This window comes from Oryctolagus cuniculus, chromosome 10 (genome assembly GCF_051225735.1).
Source record: "Oryctolagus cuniculus isolate XC-2025 breed Fujian yellow rabbit chromosome 10, ASM5122573v1, whole genome shotgun sequence".
Lineage (NCBI taxonomy): Eukaryota > Metazoa > Chordata > Mammalia > Lagomorpha > Leporidae > Oryctolagus > Oryctolagus cuniculus.
In genome coordinates this window covers 118,548,708-118,570,071 of record NC_142876.1, presented here as the reverse complement: position 1 = coordinate 118,570,071, position 21,364 = coordinate 118,548,708, and the positions used below count along the sequence as shown (strand labels likewise).

At 60.5% G+C, this 21,364-nt stretch overlaps 2 protein-coding genes across 10 annotated transcripts in view; one reads left to right on the top strand and one right to left on the bottom strand.

The window, feature by feature from the left end:
- Positions 1-21,364, bottom strand: part of ATP2B2 (ATPase plasma membrane Ca2+ transporting 2) — a 135,373-nt gene that overhangs the window by 92,666 nt on the left and 21,343 nt on the right. For all 7 annotated transcript variants that reach the window (XM_089305639.1, XM_051831903.3, XM_051831898.3 and 4 more), the window contains exon 2: positions 843-1,357. In XM_089305639.1, the coding sequence (XP_089161765.1) occupies positions 843-1,041 (199 nt within the window). In that variant the 5' untranslated portion in view covers positions 1,042-1,357. The remainder of the gene's footprint in view (positions 1-842; positions 1,358-21,364) is intronic.
- LOC100354921 (heterogeneous nuclear ribonucleoprotein C) lies at positions 14,123-15,952 on the top strand. Of its 3 annotated transcripts, XM_089305635.1 has the most exons (3): positions 14,123-14,257; positions 14,304-14,682; positions 14,722-15,952. In XM_089305635.1, the coding sequence occupies exons 2-3, from the start codon at positions 14,366-14,368 to the stop codon at positions 15,284-15,286; spliced, it is 882 nt and encodes a 293-aa protein (XP_089161761.1). In that variant the 5' UTR covers positions 14,123-14,257; positions 14,304-14,365; the 3' UTR covers positions 15,287-15,952. The 3 variants fall into 3 exon arrangements, with proteins under 3 accessions (XP_089161761.1, XP_089161760.1, XP_008251255.3); XM_089305634.1 differs by having other exon boundaries at positions 14,304-15,952; XM_008253033.5 differs by having other exon boundaries at positions 14,131-14,682.

The following is a 21,364-nucleotide window of genomic DNA, read 5'->3' as shown; positions in this document are numbered from 1 at the left end:
TCAGCCCCTGCACAAGTCGCGGGACTGGGGAGCATCAGGCAGAGCCCCACGCCTGCCTTGCGTGTCCTGCAGGGAGCTCCTCCCACATGGCTGGGAAGGCACCTGCTGGCAGGTGAGCGTGGGGCTGAGGGCCCAGGCTCTACGCCCCGGGCCTGACTCTGCCTCTCGCTTTGGTCCCCTCCAGCGCCGGGGAGCCGAGAGCCTCTCTCCGGAAATCCCAGCTCAGGAAACTCGCACCCCCCTGGGTACGCACACTGGGGCGCCCGTCGCCCTGCTCCCCAAGGCCGTCTTCCCACTGCTTCTTGGGTCCCAGCTGCCCCCTGAGCCTGGCCATCCTCAGCCCCAGGCTGGCCGCACATCCGCCATCAGCCTTGTGGGGCTCCACAGACAGCTGGGCAGGGGATTCCTGGGCCTGAGGAAAGGATGGAGGGGTGTACAGACCCCCAAATCCAAAAACTGTGGCCTGGGGTGGGGGCAGCAGGATCCCCTCCTGGGCTCCAGGCAGGTGAGCAGGTGTGGCTCTGTTCTGGTCACACACAGCCACCCTCCCAGCCCCGCCTCGGAGACCGGAGCCCTGGGGTGGGAGCCGAACCCCTGGGGCTGACCTGGGACCTTGGCTCCAGGACACAGGTTTCACCTGGCCCCCTCCCAGGGATTCTCCCAGCAGGCAGCTTGGGTCTGACCACACCTGTGACAAGGCTCCCTCCCCCCGCTTATCCGGCAGCGCTGACCCTCAGCTAGTGTCCACCAGGATGCCCGTTCTGGCTTTTCAAGGGCAGCCTGTGTCTGAGACCTCGCGTGGTTCCATGCCATGACTCCAGCCTGAAGCCTCCGGCACCTACCTTCAACAGGGGAGGTTTTGAGGCGGCGGCAGACGGCTTCCGTGTCCCCGTACGTCTCTTTGATCTTGACCACGGCTTCGGCGCCGCGCAGCTCCATGAGGGAGCGGAGTTCCTCCATCGTGCACCCGAACTCGCCCCCATGGCTCGACTCGTTTCTTTGGTTTTTGGAGTAAAAGTCGCTGTTGGTCATGTCACCCATGTTTGCCAAAGTCCCTTCTCGGGCGGGCCCGAGGGTCAGCACAGGACAAGAAGGTGTGGGCGATGGCGGTGCGTGACTGTCCTCCACACAACCTCGCTGGCCGGCAGAGGCTCCGGGCGGGTGGCTCCGGGGCCTGGGGGGCGGGGGTGGCCGAGGCGGGCTGGAGACAGTGGCGGGAGTTCCGGGGGCTGTTCCTGGGCGTGGGGTGAGGTCCGGGGGCCGGAGGGGTTCAGGGCTGCAGACCCAGGAGTCTCCATTCAGTGGGGCCCATGCTGCTCCCCAGAGCTGGCATCTACATGGTCAGGGGTGGCGGCTCCTGTGGGGACAAAACAGAGTGGGTGACAAGGGTCAGGCGCCAGAGGCCTCATGGGACAGGTGCCCAGGAAGGCCCAGGGTGACACGCACGCCCCAACACTGGCAACCACCCATCACGTCGGCACGCGCTGCAAATCCAGATGGTACTGGTGCCCACCTGGGTACCCACAAGGTACCTTCCCCAAAGTCCAGCCACAGAGCACACCTGCCCCTACCTGGCCACAGCCACTCTGCAGCCCCCATCTGCCTGCACCCTCACAGATGCCTGCCCCACCACACACCCATGTGTACCCCCACAGCAGTCATACAACTTAATATCCCCACCCCTTCCCTCTGACCAAACCATACCTGCTTACCCCTCTTCCTCTGACCATCCCCAATATGTGCAGGCACACCTCATGTCCACATGCCCCCTAAGTACACAGCCCCAGTGCCCCCACCCATGCCTGCCAACACCCTCTTGTTCCCACCCCCGCCCCCCGCTCCCCCTGCACTGGGTCTCCCAAGCAGGCATTGGGAGAAAGCCCCCTCCTCTACTCACAGCCCAACCGGAGCAGCCAGCTCATGCATATTCATGAGGGCTGAGTCCCCAGAGATCTGGTTCTTGGAGCCCTCACCTGGTAGGGGGCCCACAGACCAGCACCACGGACAGCGGCCACCAAGTCTGGGAGCCCAGGAGGCTGCGGAGCACCGGCTCCCCCTGCCCGCCTGCCTGCCTGTTCGCCGCCCCTGTGGGGCTGCCAGGAGAGAATTCAATCCGCCGGGACACCTAACACCAGTGGCCGAGGCCCCGGCAAGCGTTGGGTGACAAAGGGCCCCTGCTGGGCTCGGCTGGGCCTGGCACAGGCACCGGCCCCGCCCAGCAGCCCTGGACAGCTGGCCATCCCGAGTCCAGGGCAGGGAGGGGGCGGGGAGGAAGATGGGACTGAGCCCCTGCCTCAGCCCCAACTCCTGCCTCTAATTCCCGTCTCTCGCTTCCTTCACAAATCTTAGAGCTGGGGGCGTTCCAGCATTAGATTCACTTTCCTAGCGAGGAACCTGGAATCCAGAGAGGGAAGGGACTTGATCAGGGCCACAAAGAGGAAGAGGAGGGAGGAGCTCAGGTGGGCGGGGCCTCTCACCCCAGCCAGGGCTCGCCCCATCCCCAAGGAGCGGCCCCTCCCTTCTCTCTGAGGGGTCGGGTTGGTGGGGGCACCGTGCCAGGAAGAGGTTAAGAACGTAGGATGTGGAATCAGAGCCATTCAAGCCAACCTGTGCTGAATCCTGGTGGTGGGACCCCGGGCTCGTCTCCTCCCCTGTCACCTGTTAAATTATGGGTCACTTTCGCCTGGCCCAGCTATAAATCATTCTCCAGCCTGTGCATCTCCTGCTGGGACAGGGGCCATGGGGGGACCGGCCACATGGCACAGAAGGGGCTGTCACTCTCAAGGACACCGTGGGCACAAGTGGACACACTGCCTCTGGAAGGAACCTGGGATACCCCAGAGGCTGTGCTGGGAGCCTCATCCTGAACCCAGGAGAAAGCTGTGGGTGGGGCAGGGCCAAGGATGTCTCTAGATGAGAGTTGGGCCCCTTGCCCATCTCTGCAGCATCTTCTAAGGGTCAGGTTGACGGCCGCTCTGCTGGCATCATCCGGGGATGGCAAATCCTAGGAGGACCAGGGGCTGGTGGGTGTCAGGAAGGTAAGCCACCCTCCACTACCTTCACTCCTGGGAGGGGCAGGGACTGTGAGGAACCTTCCAGAAGAGGCTTTGCCATCTTCAGGACAAGATGGGAGTGGAGAAGACACACCCCTTCTGTAAGCCCAAACTCAGGACTGACCAGGGGTGCCAGGAAGTCTCAGTGCCCAGCACCTAACCAACAGGTGCAGGCCAGGTGAGGGCCAGGCCTGTGACCATCCGTGACCAGACCTGCCTGCAACCTGCAGAAAGGTCATTCTGACCCTGACTCCTCTGAGTCTCTGTGGGGTGGGGGTGCCAGGTATCCACTGGGTGCCTGCTGCATGCCAGGCACCCTGTGTGCTTCCTGGCACATCAACCTCAGAGACGCCACAGGGGTTAGGAGCAGAGACAGCTCCTGGGTTCAAGTTCTGCTCATTTGCTCCCCAGTGAGACGGGGAGCAAGTCAATGTTGGTTCACTATCTTAAAGAGGTGTGTGTGTGTGTGTGTGTGTGTGTGTGTGTGATCACGGTATTTACTCTCATAAAATACCAAGAACCAGGTCCACTGTTCACTTAACTGCTTTTGGTGGTGGTCTTCTTATCCCCACAGACCACATGAGGAATCTGAGGCCAAGCCAATGGCCAGGGCCACGCAGTGAAGGGGGAGAAGCCAGGCAGTCGGGGTGCAGAGATGCACCCACACAGGACACCTGCGGACTCTGCCTCTTGGGTTGTTACGAGGTCGCTCACAGGACGCAGCAAGCGTGAGCCCAAGTGCACTGCCAGCCACGAGGGACTTCATCCATGCGAGAAGCTGTTTTCCATCTGTCCCCTGCCACCTGTGCCGGGGCTCTCGGCACTGATAATTACATCTCCGACCGCACGAGCTGCAAGAAGCCTTCACAGCAATTATCTCTGTGATCGCAACGGGAGGCGCGAGTCCGCAGGCTCCGGCCATCCATCCACCCAGCCGTCTACCCTCTCGTTTGGTGCCAAGCATCACACCACGGAGACACAGTCCCTGCCTTCCAGGCACCGACAGCAGGGAAGGGGGACAATTAAACTAGGGTCTTCCTGACTTGCTGGGTTTGCCGCGACGTGCAGTCCTGGGTACTGTGGGACCAAGAGCAGGAAGGGCTGATGGACAGGGATGTTGTTGCCCTGCGGGACGTAACCCGGGCGGATGGATCTGGGGAAAGGCTGCGGGAGACAGAGGACAAAGTGCAGGCAGCACCCAGAGCAAGGACAAGGGGACAGAACTCTCCAGTAAAAAATGAGTTAAAACTCGGAACTGGGCCATGGAGGTGACCGACCACACACTTCTTCCCTCCCCTCCTGATGCTGCGCCCCGCACCCCACAGGTGCACATCTGGGGAATCCCGCTTCTCGGCTTTTCCTCCTACGTCGGGCGGCTCCCTGTGCTACCTGTTCCCACCATGGGGCGGGCTGGATTCACAAGCGTGAGGCCTGGGGCACAGACGCGCACTGTCAACAGGAGCCGAACCAGCCTCGGACACGCGGCTGAGCCGAAGCCTGGGCGTGAGTTCAGCAGCCACCCATCTGCCGCCCCAATTCCGCAGCCCTGCCCTGTACCTGGGCAGAGGCTTCTCCACCACCTCTATCTTTCCCTCCCCTGCTCCACTGTCCTGTTCAACCTCAGGGTCCCTTCCTGGGAGTCTCCCCAACCATGCCACTGCATCAGTGCCCAGGCTCTGCCATTGTCGCCAGCGTCACCAACTCCTTCCCCAAGGAGCCAAGTCTACGGTGAACCTACTGCAGCACGTGGCTTCCAGAAGGCACTCACGAAGTGCTTGGTGAACGGATACCTGGGTCAGCCCTTGGGGTGGCTGCCCATGGCAGCTGTGACTTTAGGCAGGTCCCCAGGCCTCAGTTTCCTTGTCTATAAAATGGGTGACTCCCACCTGCCTGTGTCAGGGATTTGTGTGTGTGTGTGTGTGGGGGGGTTTAGTAAAGACATCAGAATGGGCCGTCTTTCATCCTGAGACCCAGGAGGGAGGCCACAGTTGGGCAGGCGGCTGGCCCTTCAGCCAAAGCCCCACCAGGTCCTGACGGGCCACTCAGAGGCTGAAAGATAAACGAGCAGTGTGACCCTGGAGAGGTCGCCTACCATGCTGAGGCTCACCTGCACAGTGGAATCGACCCTGCGTCTGATAGGCTCCTGGCCGGAGCACACACCCGAAATGCCAGCTTCCTCCAGGGGCCCCTGTGCTGGTGGGCATGAGCGCGTCCCCCACGGCCACAGCACGGGTTTGTCTGCAGCGAGTTCTCGGTACTGCACAGGCGGGTGCACCTGCCTGAGATGACGGGCACACAGGCCTGGATGGGACATGCAGCCAGTCCTGGGTCCCGAGAGGCTGAGCGACACACCGGGGGTGACAGCGCAGCTGAGGCCAAAGCCGGTGAGCAGCTGTCCGCCCGGCATTGCCAGCTCTGCCCTGGGACCCTGACCGAGCCCCTCTCCTCTCTGGGCCCGTTTCCCCAGGTGGAAAGTGAAAGGACCGGCCCCACACCCTCTGGGGTCCCCTCCACCTCGGAGCAGAAGCCTGTGACAGAGCTGGCTTCTGCTCATTAGCATCTAAATGACTGCGCACTGCTACGCTCAGTGACTCAGGAACAGGTCACTGGCGGGCGCCTCCATCAAACGCCCAACCGTGCCAGGAGGGATGCAGGCAGGGCAGGGGCCACCCTTTCCTGGGAGTTAATTTAACAAAGAAGGGATCTATCTTTTGAAGGAACGATTTTTAAAAAGAAAAAGAAAAAAAAAAAAAAGCTCAAACCAACAGCTCTTCAGATCTTAACGGAGGGGTGGTAGCGGGGACAGTCGCAAGCGATGTACTAAAAATAACTCCTGGATGCCAAGCCCTTCTGTTTTAAGATGTGCGGGATCTCAGTGCCTCCGGAATGTGCATTTCTCAAGTCACCTGTTCCCTGGGCTCCTCCCTGGCAGCAGCGGCAGACGCGGGGACGCCCAGGACCGAGGGCGGCTCTGCTGGCCGCCAGTGGACACCCGGGGCCGGGCTCTTAACCTCTCTGTGCCTCCGTTTCCCCTCCCCCTAGCTTGTGGGGAGTGAACTTAGCAGGCTCACAGCCACAAGGAAGGACCCGTGGGACAGGCTGTTAGGAAGCCGACCTCGCCGCGAGCTTCCGGTCACCACTGAACCATGGGTGCCTGGCGCTGTCTTTGAAACAGAACCAAGTCTGGCCCTGGGGCACCGCAGGGAGGCACCCAGCACGAGAGGCTGCCCTGCCTCCACATCAGACACTAACTCTGCCTCCCCTGGCCGCTGACCTTGCCTTCCTGTGGGGGCCCAGAGCCCCAGGGACGGGGACCCCCTCTTGTGCTAACAGGTGAGGGACACAGGTCCAACGGCCCCTCCATTGGCCTCACCCAGAGCCTCTCATGGCAGCCAACCATGCTCTGTGGGGGAGGGGACCTCCTCTGCCCATGAATGGGGAGGGCAGAGGGCCTGACAGGTTTGGGTGACATGGAGAGTGCACAGGGTGGTGGTGAGTGTGTTCATGTGGTGTGCAGGGTGAGTGTGGGTGTGCAGGATGAGTGTGGGGTATGTGTGGGTGTGCAGGATGAGGGGGTGCAGGGTGTGTGTGGGCGTGTAGGATGAGGGTGTGCAGAGTGTGTGTGCATATGTGTGGGTGTTCTGGGTGAGTGAGGGTGTGCAGAATGAGTGTGGGGTGAGTGTGGGTATGTGTGGGTGTGCGGGGTGAGTGTGGGGTGTGTGTGGGCGTGCAGGATGAGGGGGTACAGGGTGAGTGTGGGGTGTATGTGGGCGTGTAGGATGAGGGTGTGCAGAGTGTGTGTGTATATGTGTGGGTGTTCTGGGTGAGTGAGGGTGTGCAGAATGAGTGTGGGGTGAGTGTGGGTATGTGTGGGTGTGCAGGGTGTTCAGGGTGTATGTGGGTGTGTGGGGTGAGTGTGGGTGTGTGGGGTGAGTGTGGGTGTGTGGGGTGTATGGGGTGGGTGTGGGTGTGTGGGGTGGGTGTGGCTATGTGTGGGTGTGCAGAGTGAATATGGATATGTGGGGTGTGTGTGGGTGTGCAGGGTGAGTATGGCTGTGCCTGGTGTGTGTGGGTGTGCAGGATGTGTGTATGCCTGGTGAGTATGGGTGTATGGGGTGAGTGTGTGTGCGGGATGAGTATGGCTGTGCCTGATGTGTGTAGGTGTAGGGGGTTTGTGTGCATGTGTGGGATGAGTGTGTATGTTATGTGGGGGGTAAGTGTGGTTGTGCCTGGTGAGTATGGTGTGTGGGGTGTATGTGGGTCTGCCGGTATGTATCGGTGTGCCTGGTGAGTGTGGTGTGTGGGGTGTATGTGGGTCTGTGTGTGTGTGTGGCTGTGCCTGGTGAGTGTGGTGTGTGGGGTGTATGTGGGTCTGAGGGTGTGTGTGGGTGTGCATGGTGAGTGTGGGGTGTGGGGTGTATGTGGGTCTGTGTGGGTGTGCATGGTGAGTGTGGGGTGTGGGGTGTATGTGGGTCTGTGTGGGTGTGCATGGTGAGTGTGGTGTGTGGGGTGTATGTGGGTCTGAGGGTGTGTGTGGGTGTGCATGGTGAGTGTGGTGTGTGGGGTGTATGTGGGTCTGCCGGTATGTGTGGGTGTGCATGGTGAGTATGGTGTGTGGGGTGTATGTGGGTCTGAGGGTGTGTGTGGGTGTGCATGGTGAGTGTGGGGTGTGGGGTGTATGTGGGTCTGTGTGGGTGTGCATGGTGAGTGTGGTGTGTGGGGTGTATGTGGGTCTGTGCATGTGTGTGGCTGTGCTTGGTGAGTGTGGTGTGTGGGGTGTATGTGGGTCTGTGTGTGTGTGTGGCTGTGCCTGGTGAATGTGGTGTGTGGGGTGTATGTGGGTCTGTGTGGGTGTGCATGGTGAGTGTGGGTATGTGGGGCCAGTGCAGTGCTGTTTGGTGGCTGTGTCAGCAGGAGGGGCAGGGTCTGAGGCTCACTGTGGCCAGAAGCAGTGTGCAGAGGCTGCTGTGTGTGTGTGTGTGAGTGACAGGTCCCTGTAGTCATCACCACACACGGCCAGGGAGGTCTGCTGGGCTTTGCCCGCCCGAGTGTGTGGGAGTGGCAGTGACCAGAGACCCGTGTGCCACATCCCTCTCTGAGCATGCCAGACCCCCGGCGTGTGCGATGGTGACAATCTTCGCTCTGACTTCTCAGAGAGAGAGAGAGCAAAGAAGGCAAAGGAGCTGAAGCTAGAACCTCAGAAGCAAGTTTAGTGCTATTTTTAGTCAGCTCCTATTCTGTTAACCAGAAAAGGAAAATCTAAAAAAAATTCCCACAGAAGCAGCCTTGCATCAGCTGTGCAGGCACAGGTGGCAGCAGCAGGGCTGGGGGACAGCGAGGGAGCCGGGGCTCCCTGGGTGGCTCCTCACCCCCTTGCGTGGCCCAAGGCAGGACTGGTCCAGTCCTCAGCTTGCCACCAGGGTCACTTTCTCCGCCAGAGCTGCCCATATTCCAGGGTGGGAAAACCTCCCACTTCCAGCCTTGCAGGTGCCTCATAACCTGTCAATCAACTCATCCACCCTCCTGCCCATCTCTCCACCTGTCCACCTACCCACCCCCCTGTCCATCTCTCCATCCAGCCCTCCATTCATTCACTCGTCCACTCACCATTCGCCAATCCACGGACCTCTGCATCTGGCTACCATCCATCCACCCACCCACCTACCCAATGAAACAAAAAAGGAGCTTCTCAGGCCCCGCCCCGGACCCTGGAATCCCGAGTTGAGAGAGGTGCTCACTCCGCCACAAGACATCCTCAGGAGCCCCACAGTCGAGGCCTGCAGCTGAGGTGAACAAGTTCTGTGCACTTCTGGTACAGATTTCGGGAGGACACAGGCAAGGTGGCCTTAGCCTGGGACCAGGTCCACTGGCCCCCACCTTGGTGTGACCACTCCTGTTGGGGCGATGGCAGATGCCTCTTGTGGGCTGCACAGTGTCACTGACCCCACTTCAAAGGCAAGGAAGCTGGGGTTCCGAGAGCCACAGACAGGACTGGACACAGTTCCAAGGCCTGCTCTGGCCCAGAGCCCACCTTCCATCTTTGTCTCCATCCTTATCAACTCCTAGGATAGCCTAGACAGATGCCCCCTCCTGCCTCAGTTTCCCCTTCTGTGAAGAGTGTGAGTACAGCAGACCCTCTATCCTGGAGGGTCCCTGCAGCAACCCCCCCACCCACCCCCAGAATTCTCCTGTCCCCAGCACTTGCTTCTTGGGACACACACAGTTCCCTGGCTTGGCTGGCCACGTCCTGCTCGCTGGAGGCAGAAGGAAGGAGACATGGCCTAGAACCAGAGGGCAAAGGCTCATTAGGATTCACCTCTGTCTCGGCCACCCACTGCCCCCCGCCCCGGGGCCTCTGCACAGCGGTGCCTGTCTGCCAGGATTTGAAGCTTTCAGGCTGCAGGGTCATGCGTGCAGTTCCCCTTCCTGAGTGCCCCCTGTGGTGGTGGCTGCCCCGAGCCTCCAGAGTCCATGTGTCCTAAGTGGCCACTGGACACTGCCCCTTCTGCCTCTGTCCCTCTCATGCCTTCTCGCTGTCTGCTCCAAGGCCCTGAGCACAAGACTTCAAGGAAGCCAAGAATGATGAGAGCCACACTAACGGGAGCCCTACTACACGTCAAGCACCCTTCACACACTTGGCGTCTCATTTATCCCTCACAAGGGCCCTGTGACAAGGCACTGCCAGCGCCCCCACCTCACAGAGGTAGCGGCTGACAGGCACAGGCCAAGTGGCAGAACCGGTTCTCCCCCCAGGTGTTCTTCCCAGGCCCCAAACTCACTGTCCTCTCTGCAGTGGGCCAGGCCCCTGCCCTCTCTCCTGCCTTCTCCTGTGGTCCACACGGCCATTACACACAGCAGGTCACCAGCTGGTTGCTCGGTCCTCAGGCTTCACCTCTGGCCATGGAGGGCAGGGCCGAGGGACGTCTGTGGGCACAGTGCTGATGGATGGACAAAGGTGGGTGCCAGGGAGGGATTGGGTGGCTGAGGTCAGGGAACCTGATCACCACAGGCCCTGCTCCCCTGTCGGCTGACCTGCTGAGAGGAGCAGTGGGAGCTGTCCACGTGGTGCAGGTGCTGAAAGACGCCTTCTCTGGGGAGGACAGAGAGCCGGATCAGAGGAACCAGCTCCAGTGGGAGCTGTCCCCAGGACTGCAGTGCTGACGGGGATGGGCGAGAATGGGAGCTGTCCACTTGCAGTGGTGCCAGCTCAGGACACACAGTCATGAGGACCCAGGGGCGTCCCAGAACAGCATTGCTGACCATCAGCACAGGGGTTGGGAAGCCAAGGGCAAAATGCCTCCTTGGACCTGGTGTGCCAGGGGTGAGTGGTGGGGAGGACGCTGAGCCGGCCTTTTCCTTGAGTTCAGGAATGGGCATGGGGAGCTGATCCCAGAGGCTTGGTACTGCTGCCCATGGTCTGGTTCTCAGACAAGGGGGCTGTCACAGTGGGCAGGCCTGAGCACGAGGGGGCCCTGAGGATCACTTAGGTCCCTGTCAGTCCGCCAGGGCCATCTGTGCCCTAGGTGGTTCACGCTTTTGCACAAAGCATGGCCCTATCCCTGTGGATCTCGCATCCTGAGTGTATTTTGATTTTTCATGCTTGGAGTGGACGAGCAGAAGTCACCCCTGGAGGTGCCAGGGGCTGCGCGGAGCATGGGAGACTTTCCAAAGCTGAGGCCTGGGTTTGGATCAGGGCAGCAGCAAGCCGAGGCCTGCACGGAGGCCTTCCTACTCAACCCGAGGATGCTGAGGCCAAGAGCTCTAAGCCCAGTGAGAGAGAAGCAAGCAGAGAGCAGGGCTGCTGGGTTCCCAGGAGCGGGGAGGCAGCAGGGTGTGGGCACTGCAGGGGTGGTGCACGCTGGCACAGGCAGCTGCTTCTCACTGCTGCGTGGCTCTGCTCCAGCTCCTCTGGGCGACAGCAGAGGAGCCCTTGCCCCCTTCCATGACGGAGTCCAGGCCGTCTCCACCCACAGTCCCCATGGCGGAAACGCCAGACATCCCCGGAGGTGGTGACTTGGCCTCAGGCCCCAAGGAGGGGAATCCATGAGCCAGGAAGGTGGACGAGGAGCCCGGGTTTGCAGCTGGGCCCTTCCCTTCCAACTTGCACAGCTCCTTCTGGAGGAGTTCAGGGACCTCAGAACTGGGCTGCTCAATGTGCTGCTGCTGAGGGCCATGGGCCTGTGTGCCCCCTGGGGGCTGCAGCCCCCACCTGAGCAGATGGACAAGCCTGTGGATCTGGCACTGGGGGTTTGAAACAAGCAGCCCCACCGACCTACTCCTCTGGGGCTCCCGGTCCTCATGGCCCCACTTCCTCTCACAGCCAGCACTGCCCCCACTCTGGGGTCTACCGTCCCGCCCTCTCCATGACCATACAATGGCCACTTCCTGCTAGGCCAGGCCCTGCCCGCGGTGGACGCCCCCTCACTGCTGTCCTGCGGCTTCTCAGACCCTGTGTGTCCAGGCTTCTCTGGAGTTTCTGGGAGCAGCTGTAGGTTTCTGCACCCAGCTCCCACCTCCATCCTGACATGGTGGCTCCCACCCCTCGTCCCAAGCTCGAGCTGACCTTTGCTGGCTGCCAAGTGCCCTCTCTGAAGCTGCCCGGCTTCAAGCTCCCCCAGAGGCCTGCGTTCTCCTGCACCCCATGTTGCCTCGGCATCCTGGTGTCTCCCTCTCATCCAGCCAGGTGCCCAGAGCCACGAGGTGCTGGGACAAGGGCTCAGGCTCCCTCTTCTTCCTCGCTTCGCTGGCACCTGACCCCAGTCAGGCCCCTGGCCCTGGCCCCAGCCTCACCTCCTCCTTTGGGGAGTGCTGATGGGGACTTCCATGGACAGAGCGTCTGTGTCAGGGGCAGCTGTAGGCTGTGTACACACCTCACCCCACACCAGCCCCACAGGGTAGCGATGCCTATGCCTATTTTACAGGTGAGCAAACTGAGACTCAGGCAGAGCTGGGCGCTAGGCCAGTGTGGCTCTGTGCCACCACCGTGTGCCACCCTGCTGCCGCTCTGGATCAGCTCACGCTGGCGCCCCCGTCAGAGCACAAGCTCACGGCCGTGGCTCTCATTCCCGCCCGACTGGCTCGGGACCAGGCTCCCTGGGCTGTGGTCAGAGGGAACTCGCTCCTCACTGAACAACTAATGCGTCCTCTGCCTTGGGGTGCGTTTTGCTCGCCTGTCCCCCGCCCCATGATGATGAGTCCCCAGGGCACCCTTGCCCCAGCACAGGACGAGCCTCTTCCTGTGCGGAGCCCACAACGGACAAGATCCTAGGACAGGGGAGGGCCCTGTCAGCAGTGACTTCTGGGATGCAGCTTGCATTTCAAAGCCAAAACCAGCCACCGTGGGCAGGCATAGCCACGCCCAGTGCATCCCCCTCCGAGGGGCAGGCGCTGTGCCAGTGCCTTCAAATCAGCAAATCCCTGCCTGAACCCTGTCAAGTAGTTGCCACTGCGATCCCAGGTCACAGAGGAGCAAACGGAGGCTTTGCAAGGTGCAGGGCCACCAAGGTGTTGGATGTGAACCCAGCAGGCCGCACACAGAGCCTCCAGCTCTGAAACACAGGCAGTGGAAGGCCCCAGCGTTTGGAGCTGAGTGGGGTAAGAACCTGCCCTCCTGGACCACGCGTGTCAGGGCTGCCTGGTCATCGCCCCAGGGCCAGGGAGGGTCTCCTGGTCTGGCCATCATTTCTTGTCTCTGCTGCTTCCACTCTGCCCTAATCCTGAGGTCAGGGCCAGGACACACAGGGGGCACCAGGGACAGGCACTGGACTCAGGCCCAGGAGCCAGGTGAGAGTGCGTGGGCACCTGACACCTCCCTCCCCAAACGCATCCTCCCGGTTGGCTGCTCTGGCTCCAGAGCCGCCCTGCCCCCAGGCAGTCCCAGAGCCCAGAATCCCACGTCTCAGAGCCCCTATGTCTCCCACACCCCACAGGATGCAGGCCACCGAGTGTGCCCACGGGGGACCCGCCTGTCTCTGCAGCTCTTCCCTGGCCCCGGCCACTGCGGAGACGAACAGAATCCACTCGGCACCTAGAACAGATGGTGACACTTCTAAAAATAACGCACACCACACTGCCGGGTGCAGCCGGTCCCCTCGGCAGAAGAGGTGCGGGTGGAGGCGGGGCCACTCGCTGTGCTCACCAGCCATCTGTGCCGGGACAGACGCACACGAGGCTCCCGGGGGACACAGGCCCAGGGCACCCCATCCTTGCTGAAGCTGTGTGGGCCTGGCCCTGGTGCTGAGGCCCCACTGAAAGGATACCAGGACAGGGTGGGAGCGCGCTGCCGGGCTCCCCTGTTCCCAACACCCAGGGTCCCCCGAGCAGCCCCCTTCAAGTCGCCGGGGCGCCCTCTTCTCTCCTTCCCTGCACCTCTGCCCCTCTGCTGGGGCCCCAGGTCTGCAGCTCCCAGGACCAAGCCAACATGGCCAAAGGCTTGTTTCCTTGATGCGTCTTTCACCACTTTTTATCTGACTCCCAACCTAACAGGGTCAGGGCCTCGTTGGAGGCTTCAACTCGTACAGATCTCGGTTAGAAGATGCACTCTGCCACCACCACGTGACCACGGGTGGACCGTCAGAGTTGGCTCCCCGGCTGCAGTTGCCACGTCCCTAAGGTGGGAACCGTAACAGCCACCCCAGGCCAGGCCGTCGGCAGGAAGGGAGTTAACTCTGGGCCCAGCCTCGAGCATGGCGAGGGGAGAAACGCAGAGGCCACAATGGCGTGATTTCTACCTGGGGAGACAGAGGCCCTGAGGTGCAAGGTGCTGGCCAAAAGCCACAGAGCAAGTGCTGCTGAGCCAGGCTCAGGCCCAGGGGCTTCAAGGGACCTCACTGTCCTGAGCCACCAACGCCCTTGACTCCCGGGATGCTCCCGGATGCTGCCTCCTGCATCCTTAGCCAGGGGTCTCTGACCTTTCCCAGCTCTGGGAAGGCCGGAAGGATCCCCTGAAGATGTTCCACCCCGATTCCTGCCAGAACCGGCCCTGAGCCTCCTGGCACTCCCAAGCCCTAGCCTGACCCCACCCAGCTGCTTAACCAGCTTCAAGGGCAGCCCCAGTCCTCAGCTAAGAAGTTGAAGAGCTCGGTGCGGAGACGAAGACGGTGCGGTTGTGGCCTTGTTGCCTACCTCGAGCAGTGGTCGGCCTCTCCACGTAGAACTCGGGAGTGGGAGATTCAGAATCGAATCTCTTCTCCCTCCCCCTCCTGGTTACAAATCACTTGAAATTTATAAGTTAGTGGAACTTTGCTTGAGTGAGATTTTTTTGATCTTCAGCTACATTTTTCGGCTTTGTGAAGACCCTAGCATCAAACACAATGGCAAGCAATGTTACCAACAAGACAGATCCTCGCTCCATGAACTCCCGTGTATTCATTGGGAATCTCAACACTCTTGTGGTCAAGAAGTCTGATGTAGAGGCAATCTTCTCGAAGTATGGCAAAATTGTGGGCTGCTCTGTTCACAAGGGCTTTGCCTTTGTTCAGTACGTTAATGAGAGAAATGCCCGAGCTGCAGTAGCAGGAGAGGATGGCAGAATGATTGCTGGCCAGGTTTTAGATATTAATCTGGCTGCAGAGCCAAAAGTGAACCGAGGAAAAGCAGGTGTGAAACGATCTGCAGCGGAGATGTACGGGTCAGTACCAGAACACCCTTCTCCGTCCCCTCTACTCAGCTCCTCTTTTGACTTGGACTATGACTTTCAACGGGATTATTATGACAGGATGTATAGCTACCCAGCACGTGTTCCTCCTCCTCCTCCTATTGCTCGGGCTGTAGTGCCCTCTAAACGCCAGCGTGTATCAGGAAACACCTCAAGAAGGGGAAAAAGTTTCAATTCTAAGAGTGGACAACGAGGATCTTCTTCCAAGTCTGGAAAGTTGAAAGGAGATGACCTCCAGGCCATTAAGAAGGAATTGACCCAGATAAAACAAAAAGTGGATTCTCTGCTGGAAAGCCTGGAAAAAATTGAAAAGGAGCAGAGCAAACAAGGAGTAGAGATGAAGAATGATAAGTCAGAAGAGGAGCAGAGCAGCAGCTCCCAGAAGAAAGATGAGACTAATGTGAAGATGGAGTCTGAGGGGGGTGCAGATGACTCTGCTGAGGAGGGGGACCTACTGGATGATGATGATAATGAAGATCGGGGGGATGACCAGCTGGAGTTGATCAAGGATGATGAAAAAGAGGCTGAGGAAGGAGAGGATGACAGAGACAGCGCCAATGGCGAGGATGACTCTTAAGCACATAGTGGGGTTTAGGAATCTTATCCCATTATTTCTTTACCTAGGCGCTTGTCTAAGATCAAAATTTTCACCAGATCCTCTCCCCTAGTATCTTCAGCACATGCTCACTGTTCGCCCCATCCTTGTCCTTCCCATGTTCATTAATTCCTATTGCCCTGCGCCTAGTCCCATTTTCACTTCCTTTGATGCTCCTAGTAGTTTTGTTAAGTCTTGCCCTGTAATTTTTGCTTTTAATTTTGATACCTCTTTATGACTTAACAATAAAAAGGATGTATGGTTTTTATCAGCTGTCTCCAAAATAATCTCTTGTTAATGCAGGGAGTACAGTTCTTCCCATTCATGAGCTCAGTAGTTGCTTCCCTAACTGCAAAAGCCGTCTCATTTAGTTGAGTAGCACCTGCCAGCGGCTTTGAGTTAGAAGTGTGTGCTACCCCACATACGAGTGCTGTGTGGGGCTGTTCAACACAACTGTAACAATGTATTTTTGTGAATGAGAGTTGGCATGTCAAATGCATCCTCTAGAAAAAAAGTAGTGTAATAGTCTTAATATTTGTTTTCTAAAGTTGATACTGTGGGTTATTTTTGTGAACAGCCTGATGTTGGGACCTTTTTCTCAAAATAAACAAGTCCTTATTAAACCAGAAAAAAAAAAAAAAAAAAAAAGAAGTTGAAGAGCTCAAGGTCAAAGGTCAAGGTGCTTCCACGGCCCCAGGAGACCCAACTCAGGAAACCCTGAAGTCCTTCCTGCCCCACCGTGCCCCCTCTCCCAGCCTGCAGGAGCCCTCTTGCCCCAAACACCAAGTCGGGGAGCCAGGGAAGGGCTCTGCCTCTCGCTCACCCCAGGTGGCCCCAACTCCTCCCAAACAGGGGTCCTGCATTTCAAAATCCCTGACCCCAGGTCTCAGCTCATGCTGGCCTTGGAGTGGGACCCAGGGGAGTCTGGGGCTTGGGTTTCAGACACAGGCAGAACCCGGGTTCAAATCCTCAAGTCCAGGGGTATTTCTCAACCTCCCCTCCCGATTCACCGCCTGCTCCTGTAGTCTCCTCAGCCCCTCCCTGGACGCCCCCTCTTTGCCAGTCCCCAGTCAGGCCTCACTCCAACTCCTCATTACAGAGCTACCCGCCTCCGCTTCCCTCTCCAGGGTGGGGCCTGGCCTGAAGCGGGTTTCGGGTTCAGGAGGTCAGGTGTGAGCAGCTCTGGTGGCTGAGCCAGAATCCATGGGCAGCAGGCCTGTACCGAGCTGGCCCCTGATGACCGCGTCCCGCCCAGCAAGAGTACACAAGGCCCCCTCCCCACGGGACAGGCCACACAAGGGGCAGCTGTTTGCCAAGCTCAGGAGAGCTCACGTGACGTCACAGGTCAAACACTTGCCACGCCCACGGCCTCCATAGCCCCTGTACCAGGTCCCATCCACAGCTGCTGCCTCCCCAGCCAGGGGCTCTCCCTCCACCCCTTCCCGACAGCTCACGCCAACGCCGTGGGTGCAAAGCTCTCTACGGGGAGCTGAGGTTTTCTTGCAAGCAATTTTTAGCATGTGGCGTTTTCTGGGTAGATTACCCCTGCCCTTCCTTCTCCACTGAAGTTCACGTCCACATGTGCACAGACGTGTGCCAGAGAGTTTGTGCATGGCTGTGCCGTGCTGCCAGCTGTGTGCGTGTGGTTGTGTGTATGTGGGCCTGGGCACACCCAAGTGGGGCAAGTGTTGAGGTGTGCACCGAGTGTGTGTGTTCCAGAAGGAAGACTCTGGGCTGTGGGTGAGTATGGTTATGTGCGTGTGTTTGTGTGTGTGTGTGCAGGGGCGTGGAGCAGCCCTGTGTCACAGCAAAGCACCTTTCAGCCAGGATCCGGGTGTGAATCTCTCCATCTGAGAGGTGTCTGGATAGTGAGAGGGGGTCCTGGCATGAAGGCGGACCCTGAGCAATAACATGGCGACTATCAGAGCGCTAAGATGCTTCTCAGGCTGCCCTGCACAGGGACCCATGGAGAGTGGTTTGGGGCAGCACTGGGGGCCTCGCAGGCATGCACAGGACAGAGGTCTTAGCTGTCCCTGCTCCACTGTCTTCCCTTGCCGGGCCTCAGTTTCCCCACCTGTAAAATCAGGAGGTTGGAACTGATGGTTTTGGAAAGACCCTCGGGTGCTGACCCGCGCTGCCGTCACCCCCACCCTCCGCTACGATGGCCATGTGGGTCAGCCAGAGCTGTCTGCTGGCCACGGATGCGTCTGTGGGGCTGAGTTTCTATTTTGCTAAAAACATCGACTCTGAGCTGCCTGTGGCCCACCTGCTGTGCCTTAGCACAGGCTGCTCCCTGCCTCCTGCTCTCCTGCCTGGGGGACTCCTACTCACCCTGCAGAGCCTGGCTCCCAGGCCCTGCCTCCAGCAAACCCTGTGCTGACCCTGCTCTCCGGGCAGAGGCAGCTGACCTCTCTGTGGGGGTGTGGCCGCTAGCACCCTCGACAGCCCCTCCATCTCCAGGTCCCCAGCACCCCTGACACACACAGCCGGCACCGCACGAAAGACTGCGGGGCAGACGCCTGGAAAGGGGTTGTGGAGCCCTGGGAGAAGATGGTGAGCTGGCCACAGGCCCACCCACAGCTTCAGATGTGCTTGGTCTGCATGCAAAGGCACAGAGCGCACACTGAATGCCTGGTGAGCAGCCAGCTCCTGGCTCTGGGCAGGGGCGAAGCACAGGAAGTGAGACTACATCTCTATAGAGACGGCCAGGAAGTGGCGGCATTGAAGCAGTGGCCACAGCGATAAAAAGAACCCGAATTCATTGCTGCCACCCACTAGCTCGCCAGGGCCCACCCGGTGCCCTGGGGGAGGAAGGGGCTCTCTTTTTCTTCATTCCACAGACAAGGAAACAGGCTCAGAGACATGTGGGGCTTGGCCAAGGGCACAGGCTGGCCAGGGGTCACGTGAGGATCTCAGCCCCAAGGCTGCACTTGGCACTCGGTCGATTCCCAGCCCTGCATGCAGCACTGAGAGCTGGCCCAGCTGGGGCACCCGTGGAGGGCGTGGGTGTTCCGGGAGAGGAACCGCCCTGTGCACCCTGTGGGCCCGGGCCCTCCAGTGCCAACACCTTCCCAGGACACCCCCACCCCCACCGCCGCCACAGCCTTTCGTCCTTCACCTGCTGACAGGTGCGAGGCCGGCTTTGCCACGAGAGGCGCGGGGGCTTTGGCCGACCTGGCAGGCTGGCTGGGAGCGGCGGGAAGCAGATGGCAGCCCCTGCCTGTGCTGGGAAGAAGTCAAGGACGAAATTCTGGAGCCGGCAGCCTGGCCGCATCCCCCGCTGTGAGCGATGGCTGGCGGCCACCCAATGCAGATTGGCCGACCCGTGGCAGGCTCAGCCCTCTCCCCCAACACGGGGCCACTCTGAGCATGAGGGTGGTTACGTCAAAGGACTCTTCACCAATGACCGTGTAGGTCTCACCCACGACGCTGGACTAGTGGGGGCTAGATGTCCATCACAAAGAGGAGGGGGTGCAGCACGGCGCTGGCCCTGGGGGTCCCGGCACTGCCAGGTCCTGCTCTTCCACCGCTCAGGTCTGCCTGGAGCACTCATGGCCCTGCTTGCTCCACTCCCACGTCAAACAGAGGGGAGAGAATGAAGACCCACAAGGTGCAGCTTTGGGGATGGCGCAGCTATAAGCAAGCCTGAGAACCAGGAGCTGTCCGAGATGTTTGGTGCTAACGCCGGCACTCGGGCCTGGGAGCTAAGGCATCGGTGTAGCTCTGTACTCTACTCATTTCGCAAACTTTTGCCAGGGCTTGCCACAGGCCAGGACCTGGGCCCTGCGGAGTGATGGACTGGAAGTGACGCAGCTCCTATGCTAAAGAGGCTTGGTATTGCGCCCTCCTGCCTGGCAAGGGTGGCACAGCCAGCGACGAGGGCGGGCTGATGTCTATGTGCCAGCCCTGTGCTAAGCACTAAACACTAGATCCACATGGTGAACTGAGAAGGCAAGTGTCATTGCCCCCATTTTACAGATCAGAAAACTGAGGCAAAGAGAGGTTAAGCAACTCAGACAGAGTGCGGGAGCACTGGGATACCAGGTACAATAATGCATTTGTGGGGAGAAGGGGTGAAAAAGCAGGTGCGACCACTGCAGAGAGGTCAGGACGTGCTAGGAACGGCCCCGGGGCCCAGGCACCGCGCCCTGGGAGCCTCAGGAGCTGGCACCAGGCCCCCAGCGGGGCCGGGGTGCTCTCCATGTTTTGGGGCTGGCTGGGGCTGCCGACTTCCAGGAAGTGGGGATGTGACAGCGGCTGTATCCGTGGCGGCAGCAGCAGCGGGCTCCGGTTTCTCCCTCTGAGCCAGGTTCTACAATCTCCCTATAAAAATGTCCCAGGCCAGCAGCCTCCATCACCCTCAGATGAGCTGGGCTTGGGCGGGCAGGAGAGGAGGTGAGGGTCCCTTCCAGGCCAGGGTTCCCACCCCGAACCCCAGGGACCCTCATGCCTTCCTCTGGGATGGGGCGTGGCTGGACACCCTGACACCCAAACCTCCTGGCTTGCGCCTTGGTTGCCTGGCAACCATGCAGGATGTCCCTCAGCCAAGCTCAGGTTTCCGGAGCCCATGCCCGGGTGAGGGCGAGGGGAGACGATAATACAAACAGCAGCGGCGGGGGCTGCTGGGACCACAGACCTCAGCCCTGGGCAGCACCTGAGCACCTGAGCCTGAGAGGGAGACGGAGCCCGAAGACACCAGCGAGCTGGTGAGGACGGCAGCGCCATCGCCCCCGCCGAGGCTGCGACAGAAACTACAGTTCCGAGGGGGTGGCGGTGACAGGTGTAGCTGCCACGTGAGGGTACTGGCTAGGTGCCTTCTCACCCTGGGCACGCAGGGAGGTGCTGGCACTGTTCCCATGCCCATTTCGTAGATGGGGAAACTGAGGCTCAGAGGCACTGAGCAGCAGGTGAAGGGCAGAGGCCAGTGGGAGACCCAGGTCAGCGCGGCTCTGAGGTCAGCAGGCGGCACCTGGCCCCACACTGCCCCCAGGGGCCAGGAAGAACTTCAGTAGGGGCCCTGCTGACAGCTGGCGGACTCATACCCTCAGACCCAGGCATGGAGGCGAGGGCAATGTGGGGATCAGGGGGTTGGGGGGCCCAGGCTGACCCCGACAGGAGGTGAGCAGGAGCGCCTCTGGCTTCAAGGCCCGGGCTGAGTCACTGAGTGCTGGGCTGGGCCCCCCTGCCAGGCTCAGGTACCTCTGCCTCATCCTCCCCCAGCAAGGTGAGGGTTCCGGTGGGCAAGGACCCCGCTCCCCTGTCCCCCAGAGCCAGCCAATCCCAGCAGGGAGCCCTGACGCTGGCTTCCGGGCCTCTGGCCTCCCCTGGCCCCCCTGCCCCCACTGCTCGCAACCTGAGCCTCCAGTGCACAGGACACGCAGGTTGCCATGCCGACAGCACATCGGATACTGACCTGGGGACCCGGCGGCGGCCCAGAAGGGACGGGCCCGGCCTCAGAGGGACAGCTGAAGGGGTAGAGGACAGGCCTGGGGCCCTGGGGTGGCCGTTCTCAGGACAGCTGTTCTGTGCTCCCACCTGCCTGGGGAAGCCCCGGGCACGTCCCACCCCCTGCTGGGAGGAGAGGGTGAGGGGTGGGAAAGCTGCAGGACCCCTCCCCCATGCTCCCACCCTCCTCCCTGAGTTCTGGGCAAGTAGGGGCAGGAGACTGAGCCCTGGGGCCCTTGGAGCCTGTGTGGACGGTGGGGAGGGGGAGGGGAGGAGGGAGCGGGAGGAGTGGCTGGGGGAGGAGGGAGGGAATGGGGAGGTGGGGTAGTGGGGGGGAAGGGAGCAGGGAAGGGAGGAGTGGGAGGAGTGGCTGGGGGAGGAGGGAGGGAATGGGGAGGTGGGGTAGTGGGGGGGAAGGTAGCAGGGGAGGGAGGAGTGGGAGGAGTGGCTGGGGGAGGAGGGAGGGGATGAGGAGGTGGGGTAGTGGGGGGGAAGGGAGCAGGGGAGGGAGGAGTGGGAGGAGTGGCTGGGGGAGGAGGGAGGGGATGAGGAGGTGGGTAGTGGGGGGGAAGGGAGCAGGGGAGGGAAAAGTGGGAGGAGTGGCTGGGGGAGGAG

Excerpts from the sequence above, each read along its gene's own strand:
- LOC100354921 (XM_089305634.1), top strand. The coding sequence starts at position 14,366 with ATGGCAAGCAATGTTACCAACAAGACAGATCCTCGCTCCATGAACTCC.